This window comes from Ictidomys tridecemlineatus, chromosome 3 (genome assembly GCF_052094955.1).
Source record: "Ictidomys tridecemlineatus isolate mIctTri1 chromosome 3, mIctTri1.hap1, whole genome shotgun sequence".
Taxonomy (NCBI): Eukaryota; Metazoa; Chordata; class Mammalia; order Rodentia; family Sciuridae; genus Ictidomys; species Ictidomys tridecemlineatus.
In genome coordinates, this window is record NC_135479.1 from 19,786,907 (window position 1) to 19,810,163 (window position 23,257).

Genomic DNA, 23,257 nt, shown 5'->3' on the forward strand with positions numbered 1-23,257 from the left:
AAGGGGGGGCTCAAGGGGGAGGGGGCTGGGGAGGCGGGGTCCGGGAGCTGTGCTCGCGCCCCCAGCGCGCCAGTCCCGGGGCTGCAGGGAGCGCAGCGCGCGCCGCCGGGGCCCCGGCCACCGGACGCCCTACCGGACACGACCCTCCCTGGAGCTTGGACAACTGCCCACCTCGACACTGCACCGGACACTGCCCCCCACAGGGCTGGACACTACAACGGACACTACTTCCCAGCTCCGGACATTGCTCCCTGTTCCCCCCAGGCCCTGGACTCCTTTCCCCCCTCCCCCTACAGGGGCCCAGACGTTGAGCCCATCGCAGGCTCTAGCCTGCGTCCCCTAGCACCCTAGCCCTAGACATTGCCTCCTCCCTGTCCCCTCTCTCCCACCTCCTCCTCCCGCCTCATCTTTCTCCCGTTTGGGTCGGAGCCCCGCCAGTTTCTCCGATCCCCTGCTGCTTGGCCTCGGCTGCCTGGGCCCCCATCCCCCGTCTGCTCGCCCGGATGCCTCTCCCGGGGGGGTTGTGGTGGCTCCTCTGCTGCCGTCGAGGCTTCACTCTTCTGCACCGGGACTATGGTGACGGCGAGCTTAGCGGGGACGGGGACGAGGACGAAGACGAGGAGACCTTTGAGCTACGGACCCCGAGTCCAGCGGGCGGCGGGAGGGTAAGTCCCGGGGGGATTTAGAGTCTTGTCTCAATCACTCTCACTACAACCGGCAGTCACGCCTGATCCCACTCCAGACTCCAGCCAAACGCTGCCGCACTCTTAGCAAACTGGGGATGTGGGAGAGATTGTTGCTTGGAGCCCAGAGCCCCCAGGAGCTCAAGGAGCAGCCCGACTTGGGATGTGCCTGTGGGCCTAGCGCCGCACACTGGGCGCTGTCCACCTGCTGGGCGCCCTGAGGCAGGGGAGGCGTCACGCGTGGCGCGACCTGGCCTTGCCTCTGCCTCTCCCTTCCCTGTCGGGCTCGCGTCCCATCCCGTCTCCTTCCGCCTCCGCCAGCGCCAAAGAATGTGGCGAGGCCGGCTGGGCGGCTCGAACGCCTGGGTCCCCTCTGCTCCAAGTTGGTGAGCACTGGGGCCAGATGCGGGAGCTTCCTCCACCGGGATCTGGGCGAGGGGGAGAAGGCATCCTAGGATTGGGGTCCGCGGTGAGGACCGCACGGACAGAGAGCTGGGGGCTGTGGCCCTTTGAGGACCTCTCGTCATTACCCTGCCACTCAGGACAGAACTTTCGGCCTTCCCTGGTGAGGCTCCTGGGAAGTCCCTGAGGGGACAGTCGGGAACACTTGGTTGCTGGGTTTTTTCAGATCTCCCCTTTGGGTACCTGAGGCACGATTGATGTGGCAGACCTCCATCCCTGATGTCGTGCCCTTTCCCATGCTTCTATACTCTGGCAATCAGACTCTTATGTGCTGTGGCCTGGGTCAGGCTCCCATCCCCCCTCAGGGGTCCCCAGCAGGCTCTGTGGCTCAGTGCCCGGGTGGGGCGGGGTGCTAGTGGAGCCTGCGCCAGCACCTGGCGAGGCAGAGGGCAGATAAATATAGAGGGGGGGAGGGAAGCAGGGGACTGCGATTACCAGGGTTGGTCTAAAAGGGTGATTAGTACCTGCCCCTCTGGTGCTGTGGCTGAAAGCTCTGCTCAGACCCTCCAGAAAATAGGTGAATGTGTTTCCAGGGAAGGGAGAGTACTCAGGCGACCCGCAAGCTTCCAACCTGGGCAGGGTCTGCTCTGTCAACCAAGCCATTGCCTCCTTCATGCTTTACCTCCACCCCCTCCTCCTCGAAGCTTGGGGACAGGTGTCCCTTGTCTCCCTTCCCCTCCTCCCCACTCCTGGCTGTCTAGCAGTCTGGGCACAGTGGGACTATGGCACAGTTCCTGCCTGGCTTGGCTTTGGGTTGGGTTTGAGGCTCTCTCAGAACCCAGTCTACACTTGAAGTTCCAGGAGGCTCTCTCAGACCCCAGTCTATACTTGAAGTTCCAATAGGGATGTAGTGAGAGAAGGACAAAATCTCAAACCACACCTGGCCTGGAAAGTGTGCGCTATTTTTCAGCCTGGCCTGCCTTTCTGAACCCCAGCAAAGAGGTAGGGTCTCTGCTGTCCCCTGAATCTCAGGAGTGTTTTTGCGGGTGAATGTACCAAGCTTTTAAATTCCCTACATTCATCTCCGTGCCCACCACATGCCTTCCCCTGGCCAGCAAGGTAGAAGGGGTGAAGGAAAAATGAGGAGGAAGGAGTGCCTTCCAGGCTGCCAAAGGGAGAAGGGACTTGGTCCACTTCTGGTGTTTCAAAGATGAGGAAATGTGTGCACAGAGAGGGAAGCGGACTTGACACAGTGAGTTAGTGATCCAGCCACTATTAGATCCCAGGTCTCCTGACTCCCTGCCCAGGACTCTTTCCACCCTATCAGACCTCTTTGCATCTTCAAAGGGTAAGGGGAAAGGCCGAAGCTTTGGCTTCTTAGCTCTGGGCTGGTCTGTAGAGTTTGTTTGCAAAGACACCCCGGGTAGAGCAGCTCCTGGTCATTCAGCTCAGTCACTACCTAACTCCTTGACTTCTTCCTCCACCCCCTGAGCGCTGTCTTAGAATTGGGCAGGGAGGGCTCTGATGCTGAGTTTCCTTGCCTATCTCCCCAGAGTCCCCTGGATGTAACACTGACTCAGCCTGTGAGGAGCGCTGCAGTCTCTGACAGGTGAGTTTCACCTCTTCATTCTTGGTTGTTGTTGTTGTTTCTTCTTAACTTTATTTTATTTATTACGAGGTGCTGAGGATTGAACCCAGTGCTTCACACGTGCTAGGCAAGCACTCTACCACTAAGCCACAATCCCGGCCCCATTCTTAGTTTTGAGACCCCAGCTGGTTCCTGGGACCCGCATCCTTGTGGTCTTCCCTCACGGGGTTGTGCAATAAGGGAGAGGCCCAATGCTGCCGGACGCTGTGGTTTGGCCGGGGTCCCGGGGGCGGTCCAGTCTGGGGGCGTGGGGAGGAAGGTGGGGGGGGGTCCTGGCTATTTCTGGTGCAAGGTCAGAACGGCCCTGCGGTTCCCACAGCCTGGAGGAGGGGTGCCCAGTTTAGGAGCAAGCACCCAGCGCAGCCTGGGGAGCCCCTACAGAGAAGCCCCCTAGAGGCGGAGTGGAGGTCTCGCAGCTTCACTCAACTTTTCCTTTCTGACCCAGGCTGCAGAGCTGGGAGGAGACTTGGAGCCTCATTCCCGAAAAGGGTCTGCCGGAGGATGACCCTGACATCGTTGTGAAAGGTGGGGACTCCCTCAGGGCACTCCGGAGGCCCCCAGTTGTAGAGGATAATGTCTCCTTGGACTGGCGCCTCATCCTCCTTTGTCTTCCCAGGTTGGCTGTATCGCGAGCCCCGCGGAGGAGGGGCACGGCCATGGCTGCCCCCTCGCCGAGCCTGGTTCGTGCTCACTCGAGATTCTCTGGACCACTTCAGCAGCAATGGGAAGGGTGCTCGGCGCCTCGGGAGCCTTGTACTCACCAGCCTGTGCTCAGTCACTGGCCCAGAGCGCAGGCCCAAGGAGACTGGTGAGACCTCTTGGGAACCCTCCTACCTTCCTGGCAGGGGTGACAACTGGCCCTGATTGCCCGCCATGGTCTCACTTTCCAACAGGTCTGTGGTCAGTGACTGTGTCTGGCCGGAAACACAGCGTCCGCCTCTGCTCCCCCCGCCAGGCAGAGGCTGAGCGCTGGGGGGTAGCCTTGCGCGAAGTGATCTCCTCAAAGGCTCCGCTAGAGACCCCCACCCAGCTATTGCTCAGGGACATACAGGTGAGAGAGGGGACTCAACTAAGAGCCTGGAGGGTGGTTAACTTAAAGCTTTCTTGGCACAGGGAACTCCCTTCCCCATCAGGTGACCCTCTTCCTGGTATCTAGGAGAGTTGCGGGGATCCAGAGGCGGTGGCCCTCATCTACCGTCGGAACCCGATTCTGAGGCATACCAGTGGAGCCTTGTATGCCCCACTTCTGCCCCTGCCCTATGGAGTCAGTGCCCCAGGTGAGTGGTCCTACGGCCCAGCTTTTTTGGATGGGATGAGGTAGATCACAAATAAGAATCTGAATGCCTTAATTGGCAGGGACTTAAGTCTTCAAGGGCTCTACCGAGATCTACACTTTTCAAAGGATGAAGGTGAAACTAAGCTGATAAGAGTGGAAGGGAGGGAAAGCAGAACAGGAAAAAAAATGGTCGTGAGTGACTATTTCTCTAAAAGATCTCATTCTAACCATTAATGTTCCTTCTGGGATTTTTATCCTTTCTCTTCTATTTTTAAAATCATGGTCTTGATCTGGAGTTGTGGCTCAGTAGTAGAGCGCTTGCCTAGCATGTGTGAGGCACTGGGCTCAATTCTCAGCACCACATATAAGCAAATAAATAAAGGTCCATTAATAACTAATTAAATTAAAAAAAACATGGTCTTAATAACATGTCATATTACCTTATTGCGTGGTAGAAAAAAACACCTTTTGGGGAGAATGTGCTTGCCTCATCCAGCTATATCTCTCCCCAAAAGGGTGTAGTGACTAGTCTGGGTACTAAAGCTAGAGGTTTAGGGGAGCTGGGATTCTGAAGAACTCTGGTTTTCTAACTCCCAGATCAGCCTGTTCTATCCCAGTTACAGAATCTGGGGTTTAAACCTACTTCCCTTAGTCTTTCTCTCTACCATACTGGTGAGACCTCTTGGGAACCCTCCTACCTTCCTGGCAGGGGTAACAACTGGCCCTGATTGCCTGCTATGGTCTCACTTTCCAACAGGTCCAGGTTTAGGAGGATAAGGAGAGAGGATTCCTGGGAGGCAAGGGTTGAAAGTTTGGCTTTGTGGGACCATTGCTTTCCCTTCACTCTTCCTGTCATTCGTACCCTCCCCTTCTTGCCACCCCCGTTCCCATTATACTCCTGACCTTTCCCTGGTTTGCACCTTCCTCCCAGGGTGCACCTCTGTGTCCCCTCTCCAAACCGTCCCTCCACCCCCACCCTCCCACAGGTCCTGGCTATGCACCCTTGAGAGAGGAGGCGGTAAGGCTGTTCCTTGCGCTCCAGGCACTGGAGGGGGCAAGGCGCCCTGGGCCCCTGATGCAGGGTGTGCTCCAAACCTGTCGGGACCTGCCTGCACTCCGGGATGAACTCTTCCTGCAGCTGGCTAAGCAGACCTCAGGCCCTGCAGGTCCTCCTGGGCTCCCTGCTACCCAAGACCCTGCAACCCTGCGGTACTGGCAGCTCCTCACCTGCATGAGCTGCACCTTCCGGCCTGGGGGAGCTGTTCGGGGGCACCTCCTAGGGCATTTGGAGAGGTGAGAAGAAAGAAAAATGTGTAAGGCCAAGGCAAAGGAGTTTCAGGGCTGGGAGAGAACTAAAGGCCTTTGCAAGGCCTTTGCAACAGATGGAGAACCTAGATGCAGAGAAGGGATAAATCCCGTGCTTTTGTAGGAATTGCAAGATCATAAACCATTGGTGAGCAAATGAATTACAATAAGGCACCCCCTTTGGGCAGAGGAATTATAAAAAGTCTACTTTTCTTCAGTTATGCAGACCAGTACCAGGGCTTAGGAAAGCACAGTAATGTGGTTCAATTTTGGATTTCAGCGGGGAAGATCAGGAGATTTTCGGAAGTGGGTGGGGACAGTTGGGAGAAAGCTGCCAGAAGACATCCGAAAGTAATTTAATTTAGCTCCATGCAAAGGCCCGGAAATAGGCTGCCTTCAAGAAACTTGAATTGGAGGGAAAGAGTTTTACTAGTTGAAATAAAATATTAATACAAGAAGGGAAGAGGGTGGGAGGAGGAATAAGAGGAGGAGGAAAGCCCTTGGAGCACTGATCCTGTGATTCCTCCTAATACAGGACTGAGCAGGCACTGCCGGACTCGGAACTAGCGGAATATGCGCGCTTCATCAGGAAAGCTCTGGGCCGGACGCGAGGCAGAGAGCTGGTGCCATCGCTGGCAGAGATTTCCGCACTGAGCCAACGACAGGAGCTGTTGTGCACGGTGCACTGTCCAGGGGCTGGTGCCTGCTCTGTGGCCATTGACTCTCACACAACAGCAGGGGAGGTGAGGCCAAAGGTCCAGGGTATCCCCAACCCTTCCTTCTAAGTTCTCATACCTGCTTCTCCTGAACCCTGGGTTGGTCCTAGTCTCTGATTCCTTATTTCTATAAGTGGGATAATGGTGGTGTCAGTTGGATCCGTATGCCTGAGGATCCAGACAAGACCCTCTTCCTCTCTTCCTTCTAGGTGGCTCGAGAGCTGGTGGGGCGGCTGGGTTTGGCCCGGAGCCGCAACGTCTTTGCGTTGTACGAACAGCGCGGCGCCCAGGAACGAGCGCTGGCTGGGGGGACCCTCGTGGCCGACGTGCTCACCAGGTTTGAGAAGTAAATGTCCAGCCCAGAACTGTTCTATTAACCCGTCTCCCCAGCTTAAATCACTAAGCAAACATTTATTGAGCACTTAGCATTTGTTCTAAGTTACAGACAGACTCCCTATCCGCAGTGTGTGTAATCTGACTTATAAACTCACCTCTGCGGGCCACTCTTGGCCCTCCCCCAAAACATATGGCCACGCCCCCACACTTGCCCTGCCCCTTTCCCAAGTCGCCAGCATTCTGCTGGGCCCTGCTTCCCCATTGCCTCGTGTTCTTTTTTCTTCTGCAGTTTAGCCTCAGAGGAAGCCGGACTGGAAGACTCGCTGGACTCTGGGTGGAGACTGTGTCTGCGTCTTCACGGACCTCTGCATCCTGAGGGACTATCCCCAGACGGTCACGAACTGCCTTTCCTCTTTGAGCAGGTGAGGATCTCCGACATTCACGCCTCGGAATATACCATCTATGCCTGATCTCTTTCTAGGCCATTTCAATTAAACGTTCTGGTAACCCCACGGTAGACTGTCCCCAAACCCTTAACTTCTCAGGCTCCGCCCTCCGAGGTGTATTCGCGACAGTATAGTTGCCACTGCTGGCTGACGCCCGGTGCCTTCCTTGCAGGCTCACGCTCTGCTGTTGCGCGGCCGGCCGCCACCGCCCGACGACACGCTGCGCGCCCTGGCGGCGCTGCGCCTGCAGAGCCTGCACCGAGACTTCTCCCCGCGGGTGCCCCTGCCTCGCCTAGACCGCCTGCTGCCGCCCCCCATCCCGCCGTGCGAAGTTCAGCCCCGCCCAACTCCCAGGCCGCCGCCCTCAGCCGCCCTGCTGGCCGGGGCACTCTGGAGCCCCAGCCTGGCCAAGAGGCGGGCGGAGCGGGCTCGACGCAGTGGGGCCTGCCGCACAGCGGGAAGCGCAGCCCCGGAGGGAGGAGGCGGAGGCGCCCGCACCGCTGCTGCTGTGCTGGGCGGCTGGAAGCGGTTACGGGGCATGGGCCGAGCTGAGGCCATGGCTGCCTACCTGGCTCTGGCGGCGCAGTGTCCGGGGTTCGGCGCTGCTCGGTATGACGTTCTGGAGCTGAGCACGGTGAGGGGGAGAAGGGAGAAGGGGACTCTGGAGGCCCAAGCCCCACACCTTTGCCCCAGAGCCATAGGCCCCCACTGTGGGTCACTTCACTTCCTACTTCCAAATCCCAGGAGACACCAGCCCTAGAGGGCTTGCACCTCCTGGACTCTAGCCCCCTTCATACTTCACTGTGTATCATAGAGGGATCAGGGAACTCCCTGCTCACAACCGTTTTCCCCTACCAAAAAGAATGCTGTCCTCTCCTTCCCCCCTGACTCTGCCTATCTGTCTGCAGGAACCTGGTGGAGGTGCTCCACAGAAGCTATGCCTGGGTCTGGGAGCCAAGACCATGTCCCTCTCCCGGCCTGGTGAGACAGAACCCATCCACAGTGTCAGCTATGGTCATGTGGCCGCCTGCCAGCTAATGGGTCCCCAAACCCTAGCATTGAGGGTAGGCGAGAGTCAGCTCCTCCTGCAGAGTCCCCAGGTGAGTAGGAAGAGGCAAGCATAGAACAATCTATGGACCATCAATCATGGGTACAGCTCTAGGCACTGGGAAGCCAGCTATGATCAAAGACAAGCTCCTAGGAGCTTAGAGTGTGGGAATCAGACAATCAACAAGTAATCAAAGATCATTAAGCTAGAAGGAAAGAGTAGTATGATGGGAAGTAACTGTAGGGGCCAAGCATTAGGTAGTCAGAGCCAGATTCTCAAAGAGGATGACATAAGTTAGCCATAGGAAAATCTAGGGGAATAGCATTCCAGATAAAGGGAATTGTAAGTACAAAAGCCAAGAGAGGAAAGTATACTTGGCATGATAGAGGAGCAGAAAGAAACAAGAATGATTTGGGCACAGGGGTGCACACTTGTAATCCCAGAGACTCCGGAGGCTGAGACAGGAGGATCATTAGTTTGAGGCCAGCCTCAGCAATTTAGTGATGCCCTATCTCAAAAACTTAAGGGGTGGGGATATAGCTTAGTGGTAAAACTCCCCTGGGCTCAATTCCTAGTAGGATGGTGAGGATGGGTAAGGTTGTCAGGAGCCAGAACCTGAAGGACTCTGGTAGAGAAGCTGGAGTCCTAGAGCCTGAATTGAAAGAAGAGAACCTAGTGGCTCCTGTTGTGCATTGACCTCTGCTCTCTCTTAGGTGGAAGAGATCATGCAGCTGGTGAATGCCTACTTGGCCAACCCCTCCCCCGAGAGGCCCTGCGGCAGCTCTGCTCCTCCATGCCAAGACCTGCCAGACACCTCCCCTCCCAGCCAGCACCAAGGCCTGGATGAGCCCCAGGGACAGTCTGGCTTCTTGGGGCAGCTGCAGGACTGAGCCTGCCAAGAGGTCATGACTCCCCTCTTCCCTCCAGCCTGGGCCAGGACTACTCTGAGATTTGAGGAGACCATGGACCCTTTTGGCCCTGCAGGGACAGGGCATAGACCCCACACCCAAGGTCTGAAATGGGTGTGGACAATTTTATAGTTTGTTTCTTAATTTATTTGTAGAAGAGAAGCAAAAAAAAAAAATCCTTATTTACACAAACCCTTCTTGTGGGAGTGTTTTCAATGGGACAAGTTGGAGCTCCATAGCTCACAGCTCCACCCCTGGGGACACCCACACTCTGGGGGTTTTACCAGACACTGAAGGGAGTCTGGACACCATAGAGCTCCACCCTCCTTGACCTTCTGGATTTAACCTTCTCTTAGCCAGTTTGCTGCTATAGAGTAATGGGCGGGGCAGGCAAGAAGACAGAATTGGAAGCTGGCAATTACTCACCCTCTCTTCTCTATCCAGTGGCAAAGGGGTGGCCCCATGGTATCCCTGAAGCTGGAGGGCAGTGAGTCATTAAGACTGTCTCTGCCCATATTCTACCCTGGTGTCCAGCTTCTGATCCTGTTTGGTTTCATCTTTGTTCTGCTTATTGCTTTGGGCTTGAAATAGAGAGAAGCTTGAGGCAGGATATAGACCCAAACATTCCTCTGGCACAGAAAAAGAACTCAGGATGAGTACAGCCTACTCCTAAGTTCTGTCCTGCTTATCACATTGGGTTGAACTGGGTTGAGTTCCTGAGATTCTGATGGCCCTGGGCATCCAGAGTTCCAGCTTTTCTGACCTGCTCAGAATGAAATAGGCCCTACTTTCATAGATCCCCACATCCTCTTTGCTGAATGGAGGAGACTGGATCAGCATTGATTCAACCTGAAGCAGGAACTTACACACTAAGGAGACAGCAGACCTCATTAACCCTCTCTACTTGAAAGGTGGTTGGGCTCCAGGGGATGAAGTTGGCCAACTTCAGTATAACAGCCTGGTTCAAGGCAAGGAACCTCAATAGAAACAGACATACTAAGACCTGGACTAGGTAGGAAGAAGTTAGAGGAAATGAAGGCAACCTTACCAAGACTCACCAGAAAACTGAAGATCCCATCCCCCATAGTGACAGATCTAGCCCTGACTATATTCATCTCCAAGCTTTATAACTTTATTTGAACTGAACAAGCATATCAAGGGTCAGGAATGGAAGGGAGGAAGTTGAACCAGTTTCTGGGGAGGAGAGGAATCCAGTAAGGTAAAGTTGGATCAGAGGGACCAGTCATGGTGGTGGCTGTGCTTCCTGTACATGGGGGAAGAGCAGAGAGGAAAATCACTGCTCCTGGGTGCCCCAGGAGATATAGTCTGGCCGTGTGGCTGCATGGTACTCATCAATGAGCTCCTGAACAACCTCCCTGGACCTGTCCATCTCATCAAAATTGTCCTTGAAGATGTCCTCTTTGCGGAACTGCTCCAGGAAGGCCCCCCGTTTCCATAGCTTGTCATACTGCTGGCAGGAACTTTCAAAGAGCTGAAAAAGAAGGAAATCTTCAGAATGGGTGCTAGTATAAGATTGAAATAGGAACAGACTGGGGAGCTAGGTACAGTGTCACATGCATATAATCCCAGCTACTTGGGAGGCTGTAGACAGGAGGACCACAGATTCAAGGCCAGCCAGGGCAACTTAGTGAGACCCTGTCTCAAAAATAAAAAGTAGTTCAAATCTAGGTACTGCCAAAAGGAAAAACAAAAAGGAAAGGACTGGAAGAATTTGATGAAGGTAGATAGACACTGGTAAGAAGTGACTGGACTCACCGAGGAGATACTGGTGTGGTTGGCCATCATGAGCCCACTGACCCGGTGGGCTGAGGGCAGGTAGGGAGACTTCCTCGACAGGGCCACCTGGATGCTGGCTGGGCCCCAGGGGATAAAGTTGGCCAACTTCCGTTCACGGATTCTCTGCAGGCTCTTGTGGACCTGAGGTGGGTATGGGAGCGGTGATGGTGGCCACTCCTCTACCCTGTGGGTTCAGGGGTCAGGGCAAAGAGGCCTCACTTACCTGGGTGGGGTCCACCTCTCCCTGGATGATGTTGAGGATGGCGATGTAGCAGTGGTTGGTCTGGCGGTCCCGGCCTGTGGACACCATCACGTTCTTGGGCTGCAGCAGCCGCCTCATGACATCCAGGACTGTGGTCTTCCTCACACTGGCCACCTGAGGGGAAAGTGGGTCACAGAGACCAGGCTGGCATTTAAGGCATAGTCCAAAAGAGGAGCCAACACATGTCCCCATCCAACTCAGGATACTGTGATATATCTGTGAACAATGTCTCTAAGTTCAGATCTACCCCGAGACTCTGAGGCAGGAGTAGGCTCTTAGCAAACTCATGCCCCTGTGCAGGAGCAGAAGCCAACCCCATTCATTCCCATGCCCGCAGGAGCCAAGACTGAGGGAAGGGGGACACAAGTCAGTAGGCAAGTGGCCTGCTTCCTGCCAGTCTCTGAGCAAGAGCCTTGGGGGGCTGCAAAGGGTAATTTTGGGGCAGAGGGGAGAAAAGAAAGTCAAAGTTCAGTGTCTCTGGGCCCAGGCCAACCCTGCCTGGGACACTGAAGGCTGCTCTTACTGACTGGTCTGTAGTGAGGGGGGTGTAACCGGTCATGAGGAAGTGGAGCCGTGGTGTGGGAATGAGCGAGGCGATGAGGCCGATGAGGTCGTTGTTCATGTAGCCGGGGTAGCGCAGGGTGGTGGTGCTGGCCGACATGATGGTGGACACCTGGGGATGGGGGTGTGCACCATGGGTTTTGGCCCATGTGGGACCTCCCTTCCCAGATGGCCTTCTAGCAATGAGGGTTTCTGGTCCAATGGAGTCTAGGATGGGGCTCACCAGCTGGTTGATCTGGGAGAAGGATGGGTTCTGGATGTGGAGGCGGTCTGTGGCTATCCGATTAAGGGCTGTATTGTCCAGCACCACCTGGAAGCGTAGAAGGGAATCACAGCATCTTTTTGAGGAGAAAAGCGTTATAGAAATAAGGTATAGCTCAGCCATTACTAAACTCCAAAACCAGGAAGTAACTTTTTCTAATTTAAAAGGAAAGTATTTTCTTTGTGGCATCATCATGTACTTTTGGACCATGCAGGACAGTTAACAAATATGTGAGTTCACCTAGGTATTACTCACAGTGCTTGGCTCTAGAGATACCAGAGAGAAAAAAACAGGCATGGTCTTTGTGTCATTGGGCTTATAGTCCAATGGGACAGGTATTAATTTTTTCTTTTGTACTGGGAATTTTTTTTAAATTTTTTTTGTAGTTGTAAATGGACAGAATGACTTAATTTTTTTTGAGAATTTTTAATATTTATTTTTTAGTTCTCGGCGGACACAACATCGTTGTTTGTATGTGGTGCTGAGGATCGAACCCGGGCCGCACACATGCCAGTCGAGCCACATCCCCAGCCCTGTACTGGGAATTTAACTCAGAGGTGCTTAACCATTGAACCACATCTCCAGCCCTTTTTATTTCTTATTCCCGGGCCCAGAGACATGGATCTTGCCTTTCCCTTCTCCCCTCTGCCCCCAAAAATTAAGTCTTGCTAAATTGCTCAGGACCTTGCAATTGCTGAGGCTGGCTTTGAAATTGCAGTCCTCCTGCCTCAACCTCCTTGTTGCTGGGATTACAGGTGTGCACCACCATGCCTGGCCTAGACAGAAATTAGGTATAAAACAACGAGCTGGGGGTGTAGGCAGAGTGAGCATGTGCTTATCATGCATAAGGCCCTGGGTTCAATCTTCAGCACCAAAAAACAACATTTGTCTGTTTCATTTATTTAACACCCAAAATATGCACAAAGAAACCTGACCTTTACTGGGCAGTTGCTGAAGCTTTTGCTAATGAAGTGATCCTTGAGTTAAGAGTTCAAACATGAGTAGTAACTGAGTGGGCAAAATAAGGGTAGGTACTCTCACTTTGTTGAGAGCCTTGCTGCCTAAAAGGACTGAAACCAACCTGGAATTTGGGACCTTACTGCACAATTTGGCCCACATATTGTGACTTTGTTGATATCTGTTTTCTGTAAGAGCAGGGACTTGGAAAAGGCAAGGTGCAGGTGACTGACTGGCCTACAGAGGTAGGCCAATGCTCCCAACTTGCTCTCCTTTGCTCACCACGCAGTCTGCATTCTGGGTCAGCCTCTTAAGTGTGAGGAGTGAGTTGTAGGGCTGGACCACCACATCACTCATCTCATCCTGACTGGGGAACACTGAGTATGTCTGTACCAGCTTCTTGGGATACCTGGGGGCAAGGAAGAGGGAAAAGGGGAGGGTAGATAGTGAAGTGGATGAACCCCACGACTACCACTCTCAATCTCCTCTAGGGACAATAATGACCATTCATTTGCCATTGAGTTCTTATACAAAAGGAGTAAGAGTAGAACTAGCCTCCCCCAAAATCCCAAAATAAGCCACAAGTATCAAACCCTGTAGGCTCCCTCCCCTTCCTTTTAACCTCCTCTTCCCCCAGTTATTGCTTCCAAAGTATTCCCTAGGTGGGTTTGTCCCTATTACTCAAAGCAGAGAGGGTCCTAGCAGACCTAGCAACTCATGAGAAAAAAAGTGAAAACATGAAAATATAGTACCTAAGGAACTAGGGATAATGTTTTCTCAAATACAGGTTTACCTGTCATTCAGTCGCTCCAGAAGGTAGGAGCCTAGGCCAGAACCTGTACCTCCAGCAATGGAATGGCACAGCACAAAGCCCTGCAAGGGGAGAGGTGGAGAGGCTTCATGCTTGGCTCATTCCCTACTTCCAACACACTGTGTCTCAAGGTTTCTTCTGTGTTCATCCAGGGTGAGGCTCCTTGGGAAGGTTTAGAGCCTGAACAGGTTGAATCAATTCCATGCACAAGGAGCTGATGTCACCCAGGTTATGACTTCCTTGAGAACAAGGACTGTATCTTATTTTCTTCAATGCCCCAATATCTGATGCCAACCCCGCTGCCCCAGTTGCTGGGGATCAAACCCAGGGCTTCCCTCAGGCTAGGCAAGTGCTCTATCACTGAACTACATTCCCAGTCCCCAAAATGGTCTTGAATTGTCCCCTTTGTATTAACTTGTTCAGGTCACCTCCTCACCTTTCCCCCAGCCCTCTTCAGTGGGGAGGCCCTCACCTCTAGACTGTCACTTCCATCTGCTTCTCGGTCTATGATATCAAAGATGTCTTCATGGATTTTCTCACCCTGTGTAGAGACATGGGAAGGGAGGGTCAGGCTGAAGATTCTCTTGTCAATATAAAGAACTCTACTCTGGAACTTTGTTCCCACCCCCGAAGCAAAGCCTCAGTGTAGTACTTAACCCAGAAAAGCTAGTTTTCAAATGATTTGCACAAAATTTGCATAAACCTTTCCCAGCTTTCTGTCATGTCAGGGTATCCATTTGTCTCTTATTTATTGTCAGTCTAGTCTGGTCAAATTCCCAAGTGGCTTGATCCTGCCTTGCCCCAGGATGGGAATATCAAGGGTCTCCGGGATGGACACCTGGGAGAATCCCCTGGCCCAGTTGTTGCCAGCTCCTCCTCCATGTTCTGACAAGTAGATGTTCTCTGGGTTATAGAGCTTGGCATATGGAGAGTTGAGGATGGAATGGATCACCCGGGGCTCCAGGTCCAGCAGCACTGCCCGTGGGATGTAATGCTCATCGTCAGCCTGTCATGGAGAATCCAGGAAGGGCTCAATGAGCTAGCGTGAACCAAGTTCTCCCATCTCTGGCTCCACTGACCCTCCCTCCTCAAGCCAGCCACCCTGGCTACTCTGCCCACCAGGTTTCCCAGTACCAGGCCATTGCCCTTCCCTTCAGGCCCCTTGGGCCACTGTGGGCTTTGGCCAAGTCGCTGGGGGCACCTGGTAGAAAAAGACGTCCTTGCGGTCAGTGCCCTCGGTGGCGAACTCCTCCACGATGCCCTCGGGGCTGATACCATGCTCCGCGCACAGCTGTTTCCAGAACTCGAACCCAACTGAGGGAGGGGGGAAGACGCCCGGGTCTGCGAGAGCCATAAGGCCTGAGGAGCCCAGCGTTAGGCTCAGAGGCAGTCACACTCAGAGAGGGTGGACCCAAGACGCCTGGGCCTGGGAGCCATCACAGCTCAGGGCTGGAGGCGCAGTTCTTGGTCTAGGTTATCATGCGCAGTAGGGCAGGGGGTTCATGGAAGGGAAAGAGGGACTGGTGGGTGCCAGATGGGGCAGAACCAGAGACTGTCGGGGCCCGGCGCTCGCTTGCTCACTCTGGTTGCCGCATTGGCCCAGCTGCAGAGTGATGATCTCCCGGGGCATCGCTGCTCAGACGTGGGCGCGCCTGCCCTGGCCCGGCGGGAGTCACCGCTGAGACGAATGCCTGGCAGCCTGGCGGGCGGGACGTGGGGAGCGCACGCTCTCCTCGCCTTTTGACGCGGGTACTGTGTCTGCGCGTGTGCAGTGTGGGCCTCTCCTCAGCCGGCGGGCCAAGGAGCCGAACCTGGGCATCATCTTCTCCCCTAGCAGTCGCAGCTGGATTTCGGCACAGGCGCAGACAGAGGCCACGCCTCCTTCTGTCCACCGTTCCGCGCCTGCGCGGCGAGACTTTGGGGGGCCGGGTGGGTCACCAGTTGGGTGTGGAGGAGGGGGAGGGAGGAGCGGCTGGACAGATGCTGCTGTCCAGGAGTATGGAGTTCCCTACCCCCGTGTATGCAGATGAACTCTGCCGGCTCTGCTAGGTCGAGGGACTGAATTCAAGACAACTCTCCTATTTTAAATTTCTTTTTCTAATGCTGTTACAATACTATACACAACATAAAATTCACCATTTTAACCATTCGTAAGTATCCAGTTCTGTGGCCTTAAGTAGATTCACATTGTTCCGTGAACATGACCATCATCTAGTTTTCACTTCTTCACTTTCCCAAACTAAAGCTCTGTACTTTCTATTCCCTTCTCCCTGCAGCCCCCCGGCAATCACCATTCTACTTTCTATGAATTTGATTCCTCTACGTACCTAAAATGAATCATACAGGATTTGTCCTTTTGTATCTGGCTTTTTTCACTTAGCATAATGCTCCAAGATTCCTCCATTTTATAGTTTGCATCAGAATTTCTTTCCTTTTTAAGGCTGAATAATATTCCATTGTAACATTGTATGCATTAATCATATTTTATTTATCCATACCCCCAATAAACCCTTGGGTTGCTTTCTACTTTTTCCACATTGTGAATGATGCTGCTTTAAATGTGGATGAGCAAATATCTGCTCAACTCTCTACTTTCGGTTCTTTTGGCTGTATACCCAGAAGTAGAATGCTGGATCATATGATAATTCTGATTTTTTGAGGAATTGTCACTATTTTCCACAGCTGCTGCACAATTTTTGCATTCCCACAGCGATGCAGAAAGGTTCCAGTTTCATCACCCACCAACACTTGCAGCTTTCTGTATTTTTGTTAATAGTCATCCTTATGATTGTGAAGTAGTATCTCATTGTAATTTCTGCTTTATTTTAAGTGACAGAAAAGTTGAAACATACAAGTATGATTTTGTATTTTATTATTTTTTTTGTTTTGAAATTTTATACAAGTATATCAGATATAATATCAGAGAAAGTAGACTGCTTTTTTTTTTTTAATCCTCCATTAGGGTTTTTGTGATTTAGCTATGTTTAAACAAGTAGATTTATTTCATTCTTTTCTTTTGTGTTACTGGGGATTGAACCCAAGTCACTCTACCACTGAACTATACCCCCAGGCCTTTTTATTTTTGAGACAGGATCTTGGTAAGATGCCCAGGCTGTCCTTGAACTTGCAATTGTCCTGCCTTAGCCTCCTAAGTCACCAGGTTTATAGGTGTGTGCCACCACAGTCAGCCATTTTTTTCTTTTGAATGGGTTTGTGTGTGGCTCTAGGGGTTGATCTTAGGGCCTCATACATGCTAAACATGTGCTTTACCACTGAATTACATCCAGTCCTGCTTCATTCCTTTTAACTGTTTTATAGTATATTATCAGATGAGTGAAACCAATTTATTCTTCTATAAGCAAAGGAATTGTCTGTTAGTGAATGCCTCTACAGGGGATTGTGAGGTTCATCTGTACTAGGCTTTGCACTTTTTCTCCTAGGGGTTCTGATTAGCAATAGACTTTGACTCCCTATACTCATATCTACATTTGGGTTGCTAGATGACAATTTTTTTTTTCAATTTCATGGATCTGGGTGGGATTTCATGGTTGAAATTTCCAGTTATGATCACAAGTAAAACTGATTCACTTTTCTTTTGTTGCTGACTGGGGATTCTTCTGTGAATTACCTGTTGATATCCTTGGCTCAGGGCTGGGGTGTAGCTCAATGGTAATACCTGTGTTTTGTAAACCCAAGGCCCTGTATCCAATTATTTGCACCAAAAAACAACAACCACCAAAAAAAAAAAAAAAAAAAAAAACCCACAAAAGTTCACATAATCTTTGCCCATTTTGGGGGGGTGGGAGGGTGGGAGTAAGGGTTATTTATTTTAGACATTTTAAGATATTCTACACTTATTTTCATTGTAGTCTATGGCTTGTCTTTACATGTTGCACATTGTGTTTTTCATCATAGACAAGATTTCAATTTTTTTCCCCCCAGTGCTGGGGATCAAACCTAGGGCCTTGGACATGAAAAGCAAGTGCTCTGCCACCAAGGTATAGCCCCAGCCCATGATTTTAATTTTAATATACATAAAGTTATCCATCTTTGCCTTTATGTTTTGCACATAAAGCTTCTCTAAAGAGCTCTTCCCTCTCTAAATATTATACAGCTATCCTTCTATGTTTTCTTCCCAAATCTCCATAATAGCTTTGCTTGTTCCCTGTAGGTCTTTAGTTCATCTGGAATTTATTTGGAGGCCTGCTGTGAGATAGGGATCTACTTTATTTTTTCCATATGGATGGCCAATTGTCTCCCAACCAATTATTGAGGAGTCAGTGCAGCCTCCGCCACCCCCAGGAACATTCCATGTCCCTGCTCCAACGTGGGCCGGCTTCTGGCCTCTCTTCTGCGCCCTCGGTCTGTCTGGCTGTCCTTGTCTGGCGGCGAGCTTTCTCTGGGAGACGCTGCAGAACTGGCGAAAGCACTAGGGCCAAGAGTCATGCTCAGACAAGGCTTTTTGTTTTCATTTCTTTCTCTTTTTAAAAGAGAACTCGGCCGCCTTCCAGGCCCTGCTGCTCAGAATTGTCTAGGCTTCTTTAAAAGGCTCTGGCTCTCCCCTTGATGGACCCGTCCCAGGCCTCAGCTTTTTGTCTCCTCTCACGCCACCTGGCCTTTAGGCTCCTCTTCCTGCTCTGGCCAGGAAGATCTGAAGCATCCCCCAAGAGGACCCTGTGGTGTTGCCTTTTCAGGGAGAGACTGGATGCTCCCTTTGAAGTTGAAGGGTGGAGTCAGAGCTCCTTCCTTAGCCTTGAGGCTCCCTTCCCCCATGGAGCTGCTCCCTAAGGGCAGGCTATCTTCAGAGGCTTTGCCAGGATCTCTCCTCTGCCCAGGTGACTTCAGAGATGAGAGTACACTGGTCCCCTCACCATGGGAGTCTCCTAGGGCTCATTTTACTGCCTGTAAAATAATAAGCTGTAAACAGTTTATAAAGACTTGGGAAACACTAGAGTTAAATTTCACCCTTTCTTGTGATTAACAACAGTTCCTTACTCCAACTTCTAGTCTGCCAGAAGTGGGAACATTTTCTGCAAATCCTCATTTATAGGGAAGCAGGTTAGAACGTGTGGACTTATCAGAGTTGGAGACGTTTTAGTGTAAGTTTTCTCCAAGAAGCTACCTCTGGCAAGCTGGAGGCGCCTCTCCCCACAGCCTCATAGAAATGGGTTGAAAACTGAGAGGGTTATGTGCATTAGCAGAACTGACCGTAAATCCTTCCAATTATTAGCAGGATAAGCTTTCTCCATTTATTCTGAGAACTGACCAATCGATATCAGTTAAATGAGTTGATGTATGAGCACTTAGCATATGTCCGACTCACAGTAAACCCTCAACAAACATTAGCTGCTGTTATTATTGTCACAAGACGCAATTAGAACTAAAGGATAGCTTGGTTGCTGCTACAGATGAAAGATCTTATTTGGGGTAAAAATAAAATGGTTACTTTAAATAAATTTTATTTAAAATCCAGGTATTTATGATCTTACAGAGTATTGAGGTTGACCAGAAGTCCCAGGTTCATGGTCCTTTTCATGGGTTTTGGATCCAGAGTCTCAAGCTCATTTACCCATGGCTTGATTGTTGAGTGTTGACTTTAATTTACTTGGCTCCAAGTTTTCTGATCCAGGTTATGATAATGTACTGGAATGTGGTGTTCCTTTGTCTGAGGGCTTGGTCTACCTTTGATAATAAATGTAGCATTTGTAAACTAACAAGTGTATTACATGTCCGGAGGCTTTATTGGACATCTCAGGTTGAATAAAATATGTTTTGGGATGCACCTTAATTTCTGGCCTTTCCCAGACACCTGGCCTGCAATATGTCCGGAACTCAGGTATCTTGCAGAGGTGAAGAAGTAAAGTTGTTTCTCAGGGATTGGGTGGAACTTGATAAGTGGTGTGCTTATCAAGCAAAAACAGCTAATTAAAGCTGCTGCTAGTTTTGAGACTGGGATCCTGTGACCCAGGGAGTTTAACTTCCAAAATTAAAGGAAAGGAAAAATTAAAACAATGGAGGCAAAGAGCCCAAGTTCTTTATGTAAATGGAGTTGTGCTAAATTCATATTTTAGTTAGGAAGTGAACAAAATAAGCTAGGTTTTTTTTTCTGTGCTTTTTCAAGGAATGAGGAAAAGGAAATAAGTTGAAAAGTAATCTTGTTTGTGGATCATTTGCTCAGTTTTTTTTCTTTTTAATTGATGCATATTAATTATACAAAATGGTGAATTTCATTGTGGCAAGTTCATACATGCTTATAATGTAGTTGATCAAAGTCATTCCTGTTACCATCCCTTAACCTTCCATCTCTTTCCCCCTCTTTCATTCATTTATTATGCACCTATACTATGTGGACCACACTATTTTGAGCTGGGAAAATAGAGAGAACAGACTAAAATGCTCATGATCTCATGTAGGAAATAAACATGCATTAAGGTTAGCACTAAGTGCAGAATAGGGGACTGAACTTGGTGAAGGGGGAAGGACGGTACAAGGAGAGGCCAAAGATTTAGGATATTTTTTGGAGGCAGGGTGCACCTGCCCAGATCTGGAAGGCCTGATAGGAGTTCACCAAGTGCAGAAAACAGAGGAATATACAAATCAACAAGAAGAAAACCCTCAGAAACAAGGAGAAAACACTCAGAACAAAAATGGGTAAAGGGAATAAACAGGTCATGATAAATGCAAAAATATATATAAAAAGAGGTTCAGTCTCACTAATCAGAAAAATACAAATTTAAGGCAAAAAGATGAACACATATTCAAAAAACTGATAATCTCCAGTGCTAAAGAAGCTACATCTATATACTATTTTTCTTTTTTTTTTTTTTTGTGGAACTGAGGATTGATCCCAGGGGTTCTCTACCACTGAGCTGTATCTCCAGACCTTTTTAATTTTTGTTTTGATCCAGTAATTCCACTTTGAGAAATCTATCCTACATAAATTCTAGGACATGCATAGATATATATACAAGGATATCTGTTGCAGTTGGTGTTTATAATGGTGAAAAATAACCTATAGGTTTATGTGCCCATTAGTAAAGGTGTAATCAAATATATCACATCATCCCTATGAAGAAAATCAAAATAGCCATTTGTTAAAAAATATAAGAGCGGGGCTGGGGATGTGGCTCAAGCGGTAGCGCGCTCGCCTGGCATGCATGCGGCCCGGGTTCGATCCTCAGCACCACATACCAACAAAGATATTGTGTCCGCCAAAAAGTAAATAAATAAATTAATTTAAAAAAATATATATATAAGAGCACTTGCCTAGCATGCTTAAGGCCCTGGGTTCAATTCCCAGCACAAGAAAGAGAGAAAGAAAGAAAGAAAGAAAGAAAGAAAGAAAGAAAGAAAGAAAGAAAGAAAGAAAGGAAGGAAGGAAGGAAGGAAGGAAGGAAGGAAGGAAGGAAGGAAGGAAGGGAAAAAGAAAAGAAACAAACAGGAAAAAGGGAGGGAGGGAGGGGGAGGGGAAAGGGAAAAAGAAAGAAAAAGTAGAGGTATCACTGGCATAGCATATGGTAGGGGACAAAAACAAGTTACAGAGCCATAGGCATGATTCATGATTGCATGTGGAAAAGAAGGTGTGTAAGTATGCATCATGCTTTTGGGGGAGCTGTGTGCAAGCTAAATGTGGGAGATGGCATGCTGAGTTTAGGATGAACATGGAAAGTGTCAAGTAGTGAACTAGAGGAGTTGGCAGGGACCAGTCCCAGATGTGCCCCTTGGAATAAGAAGACACTGAAGGATCTTCCAGGACTGGGCCAGAATCAGACTTGCATTGCAGAAAGAGCCCCCAAACAAGAAGGCTTGGGTGGAACAGGAACACAAGAGGAAAGGCAAGATCACCAGTCAGGTCATTTAGTAATTCAGGTATGAAATGAAAAGGGCCCTTCCTCAGGACAAAGAGCATAAAGTGTCTGCAAGTACTGAGTGAAAGAATCTACAGAGTTCAAGGTGGTTGAACAGGTAGTAGGAGTGGGGGAGAGGGGGAGTCTGAGCTAATTTCAATTTTGGTACACTGGGTGAAGGTAGGACCACTGACCGACACAGGGAATTTAGGAGGACAGTGTTTGCACAAGTTGACTTTGAAAGGCCTGAGACATGTCCAGTACAGTTAGAAGGGTCCAAATAGGCAACAGAGAACACGCAATCCTCAGCTAAAGAGTAAGATAAATTAAAGGCCTGGAACTGTGTCGCATGCCTGTAATCCCAGCGGCTGGGGAGGCTGAGACAGAATGATCGGGAGTTCAAAGCCAGCCTCAGCAATGGAGAGGTGCTAGGCAACTCAGTGAGACCCTGTCTCTAAATAAAATACAATATAAGGCTGGGGATGTGGCTCAGTAGCAGAGTGTCCCTGAGTTCAATCCCGGGTACCAAAACAACAACAACAACAACAACAAAGATATAGGTAGAGAGCCATCTGCACCCAGGTTAAAGCCATAGGCATGAATATAGTCTCCCAGGAAGAATGCATGGTGTGGGATGATCCTAGGTTGGAAGAGGACTGGAATAGAACCTAATATAATACTTAAGAGGAAAGAAATAAAACTATGCAAAAAAAAAATAAATAAATAAAGGAGCATACAAAAAAGCAGGATACAGCGTGTATTAGTAATATTTGATTGCTTATCTTCTTCATGACTGACAGAGTCTTGTTTGGGTTTTTGTTTGTTTTTGTGTTTGTGTTTGTTTTTGTGGTACCGAGAACTGTACCCAGGGGCACTCTGCCACTGAGCTACATCCCCAGACATTTTTATTTTTTTATCCTGAGACAGGATCTTGCTAAATTTCCTGGGCTAGCCTTGAACTTGTGATCCTTCTGCCTCAGCCTTCCAAGTTGCTGAGATTATAAATGTGGATCATCAGGCCAGGCAGAGCCCTGGTTTTGTTTTGCATTTCACAATTCATCCAAATTGTTCAGTGGTAAATCCTGATTAATGCAGGCCAATCATTATGGTATAAAAATTTCCTTGTTAGGGACTGATTTGGGAAGGGACATATGATATAATTCAGGCCAGTGAGATGTGAAGAAAGACTTCTGGAGAAGAGCTCTCTGGTTAAAAATAAAGATACTTCTGGGAAGAGACACACTCTTCTTCAGCTGCTTGTTGTCATATTTGGATATGGCATCTTGAACTGCTTATATTTATCTTCTCCAGATAAAAAGAACCAATATGATACAGATATAGATGATAAACATATAAGTGAGATAATATATAGACGTATACATATGAAAATAAATTTATAGAAATGAATTCACGGTTGACTTAGTTCATTTTCTGTTACTATAACAGAATACTTGAGACTGGATTATTTATAAAAAACAGAGGTTTATTTGGGTTCACGTTCCAAAGGCTGGGAAGTCCAAGGGCATAGCAGCAAGGACATTATAACATGGTAGAAGGTGAAAGGGTCAGGGAGTGCAAGCCAAAAAGACAAAACATAAAGGACAACCTCACTTTATAGCAACCTTTCCAATAGATCTATATTTATAATTTAGAAGGAGGACCATGAACTTTCTTTTTCTTTTTCTTTTTTTTGAGAGAGAGAGAGAATTTTTTAACATTTATTTTATAGTTTTCGGCGGACACAACATCTTTGTTTATATGTGGTGCTGAGTATTGAACCCGGGCTGCACGCATGCCAGGCGACCTTGCTACCAGTTGAGCCACATCCCCAGCCCAGGACCATGAACTTTCATGGTGGTAAAATACATCTTGATTTTTTTTTTTTTTTTACAGTACTGGGGATTGAACTCAGGGGTGCTTTACCACTGAGCTATATAACAAGTCTTTTTAAATTTATTTTGATTCATGATTTTACTAAATTGCTCAGGCTGG

The 23,257-nt window shown here is 49.5% G+C and overlaps 2 protein-coding genes across 5 annotated transcripts; one reads left to right on the forward strand and one right to left on the reverse strand.

The window, feature by feature from the left end:
* The first annotated feature begins 26 nt into the window (after positions 1-26).
* On the forward strand, positions 27-8,960 carry Plekhh3 (pleckstrin homology, MyTH4 and FERM domain containing H3). 4 transcript variants are annotated; one of them, XR_257729.3, is made up of 13 exons: positions 27-665; positions 2,639-2,694; positions 3,179-3,258; positions 3,350-3,541; positions 3,627-3,784; positions 3,890-4,010; positions 4,996-5,302; positions 5,850-6,057; positions 6,240-6,376; positions 6,656-6,788; positions 6,985-7,421; positions 7,721-7,912; positions 8,574-8,714. XR_257729.3 is itself a non-coding variant. In XM_005321888.3 (13 exons), exons 1-13 carry the CDS (start codon positions 504-506, stop codon positions 8,748-8,750), a joined length of 2,385 nt encoding a protein of 794 aa, XP_005321945.2. In that variant the 5' UTR covers positions 27-503; the 3' UTR covers positions 8,751-8,960. The 4 variants fall into 4 exon arrangements, 3 of the variants coding, with proteins under 3 accessions (XP_005321945.2, XP_005321946.2, XP_040124692.2); XM_005321888.3 differs by having other exon boundaries at positions 6,985-7,446; positions 8,574-8,960; XM_005321889.5 differs by having other exon boundaries at positions 6,240-6,367; positions 6,985-7,446; positions 8,574-8,960.
* A 918-nt stretch (positions 8,961-9,878) lies between these two features.
* Positions 9,879-15,285, reverse strand: Tubg2 (tubulin gamma 2). The gene is made up of 11 exons (XM_005321887.4): positions 15,000-15,285; positions 14,620-14,732; positions 14,257-14,424; positions 13,891-13,959; positions 13,401-13,480; positions 12,890-13,016; positions 11,612-11,698; positions 11,351-11,500; positions 10,789-10,941; positions 10,545-10,706; positions 9,879-10,260 (listed from the first exon to the last, which is right to left on the reverse strand). The coding sequence occupies exons 1-11, from the start codon at positions 15,046-15,048 to the stop codon at positions 10,063-10,065; spliced, it is 1,356 nt and encodes a 451-aa protein (XP_005321944.1). The 5' UTR covers positions 15,049-15,285; the 3' UTR covers positions 9,879-10,062.
* Positions 15,286-23,257: the final 7,972 nt, after the last annotated feature.

Coding starts and splice junctions, on each gene's coding strand:
- Tubg2 (XM_005321887.4), bottom strand. CDS start 15,048: ATGCCCCGGGAGATCATCACTCTGCAGCTGGGCCAATGCGGCAACCAG. Junction 11,699..12,889: donor CCCAGAATGCAGACTGCGTG/GTGAGCAAAGGA, acceptor CTACGCTTCCAG/GTGGTGCTGGACAATACAGC. Junction 10,942..11,350: donor CCCTCACTACAGACCAGTCA/GTAAGAGCAGCC, acceptor CTTTCCCCTCAG/GTGGCCAGTGTGAGGAAGAC.
- Plekhh3 (XM_005321888.3), top strand. CDS start 504: ATGCCTCTCCCGGGGGGGTTGTGGTGGCTCCTCTGCTGCCGTCGAGGC. Junction 2,695..3,178: donor AGCGCTGCAGTCTCTGACAG/GTGAGTTTCACC, acceptor TTTCTGACCCAG/GCTGCAGAGCTGGGAGGAGA. Junction 6,377..6,655: donor GTGCTCACCAGGTTTGAGAA/GTAAATGTCCAG, acceptor TTTCTTCTGCAG/TTTAGCCTCAGAGGAAGCCG.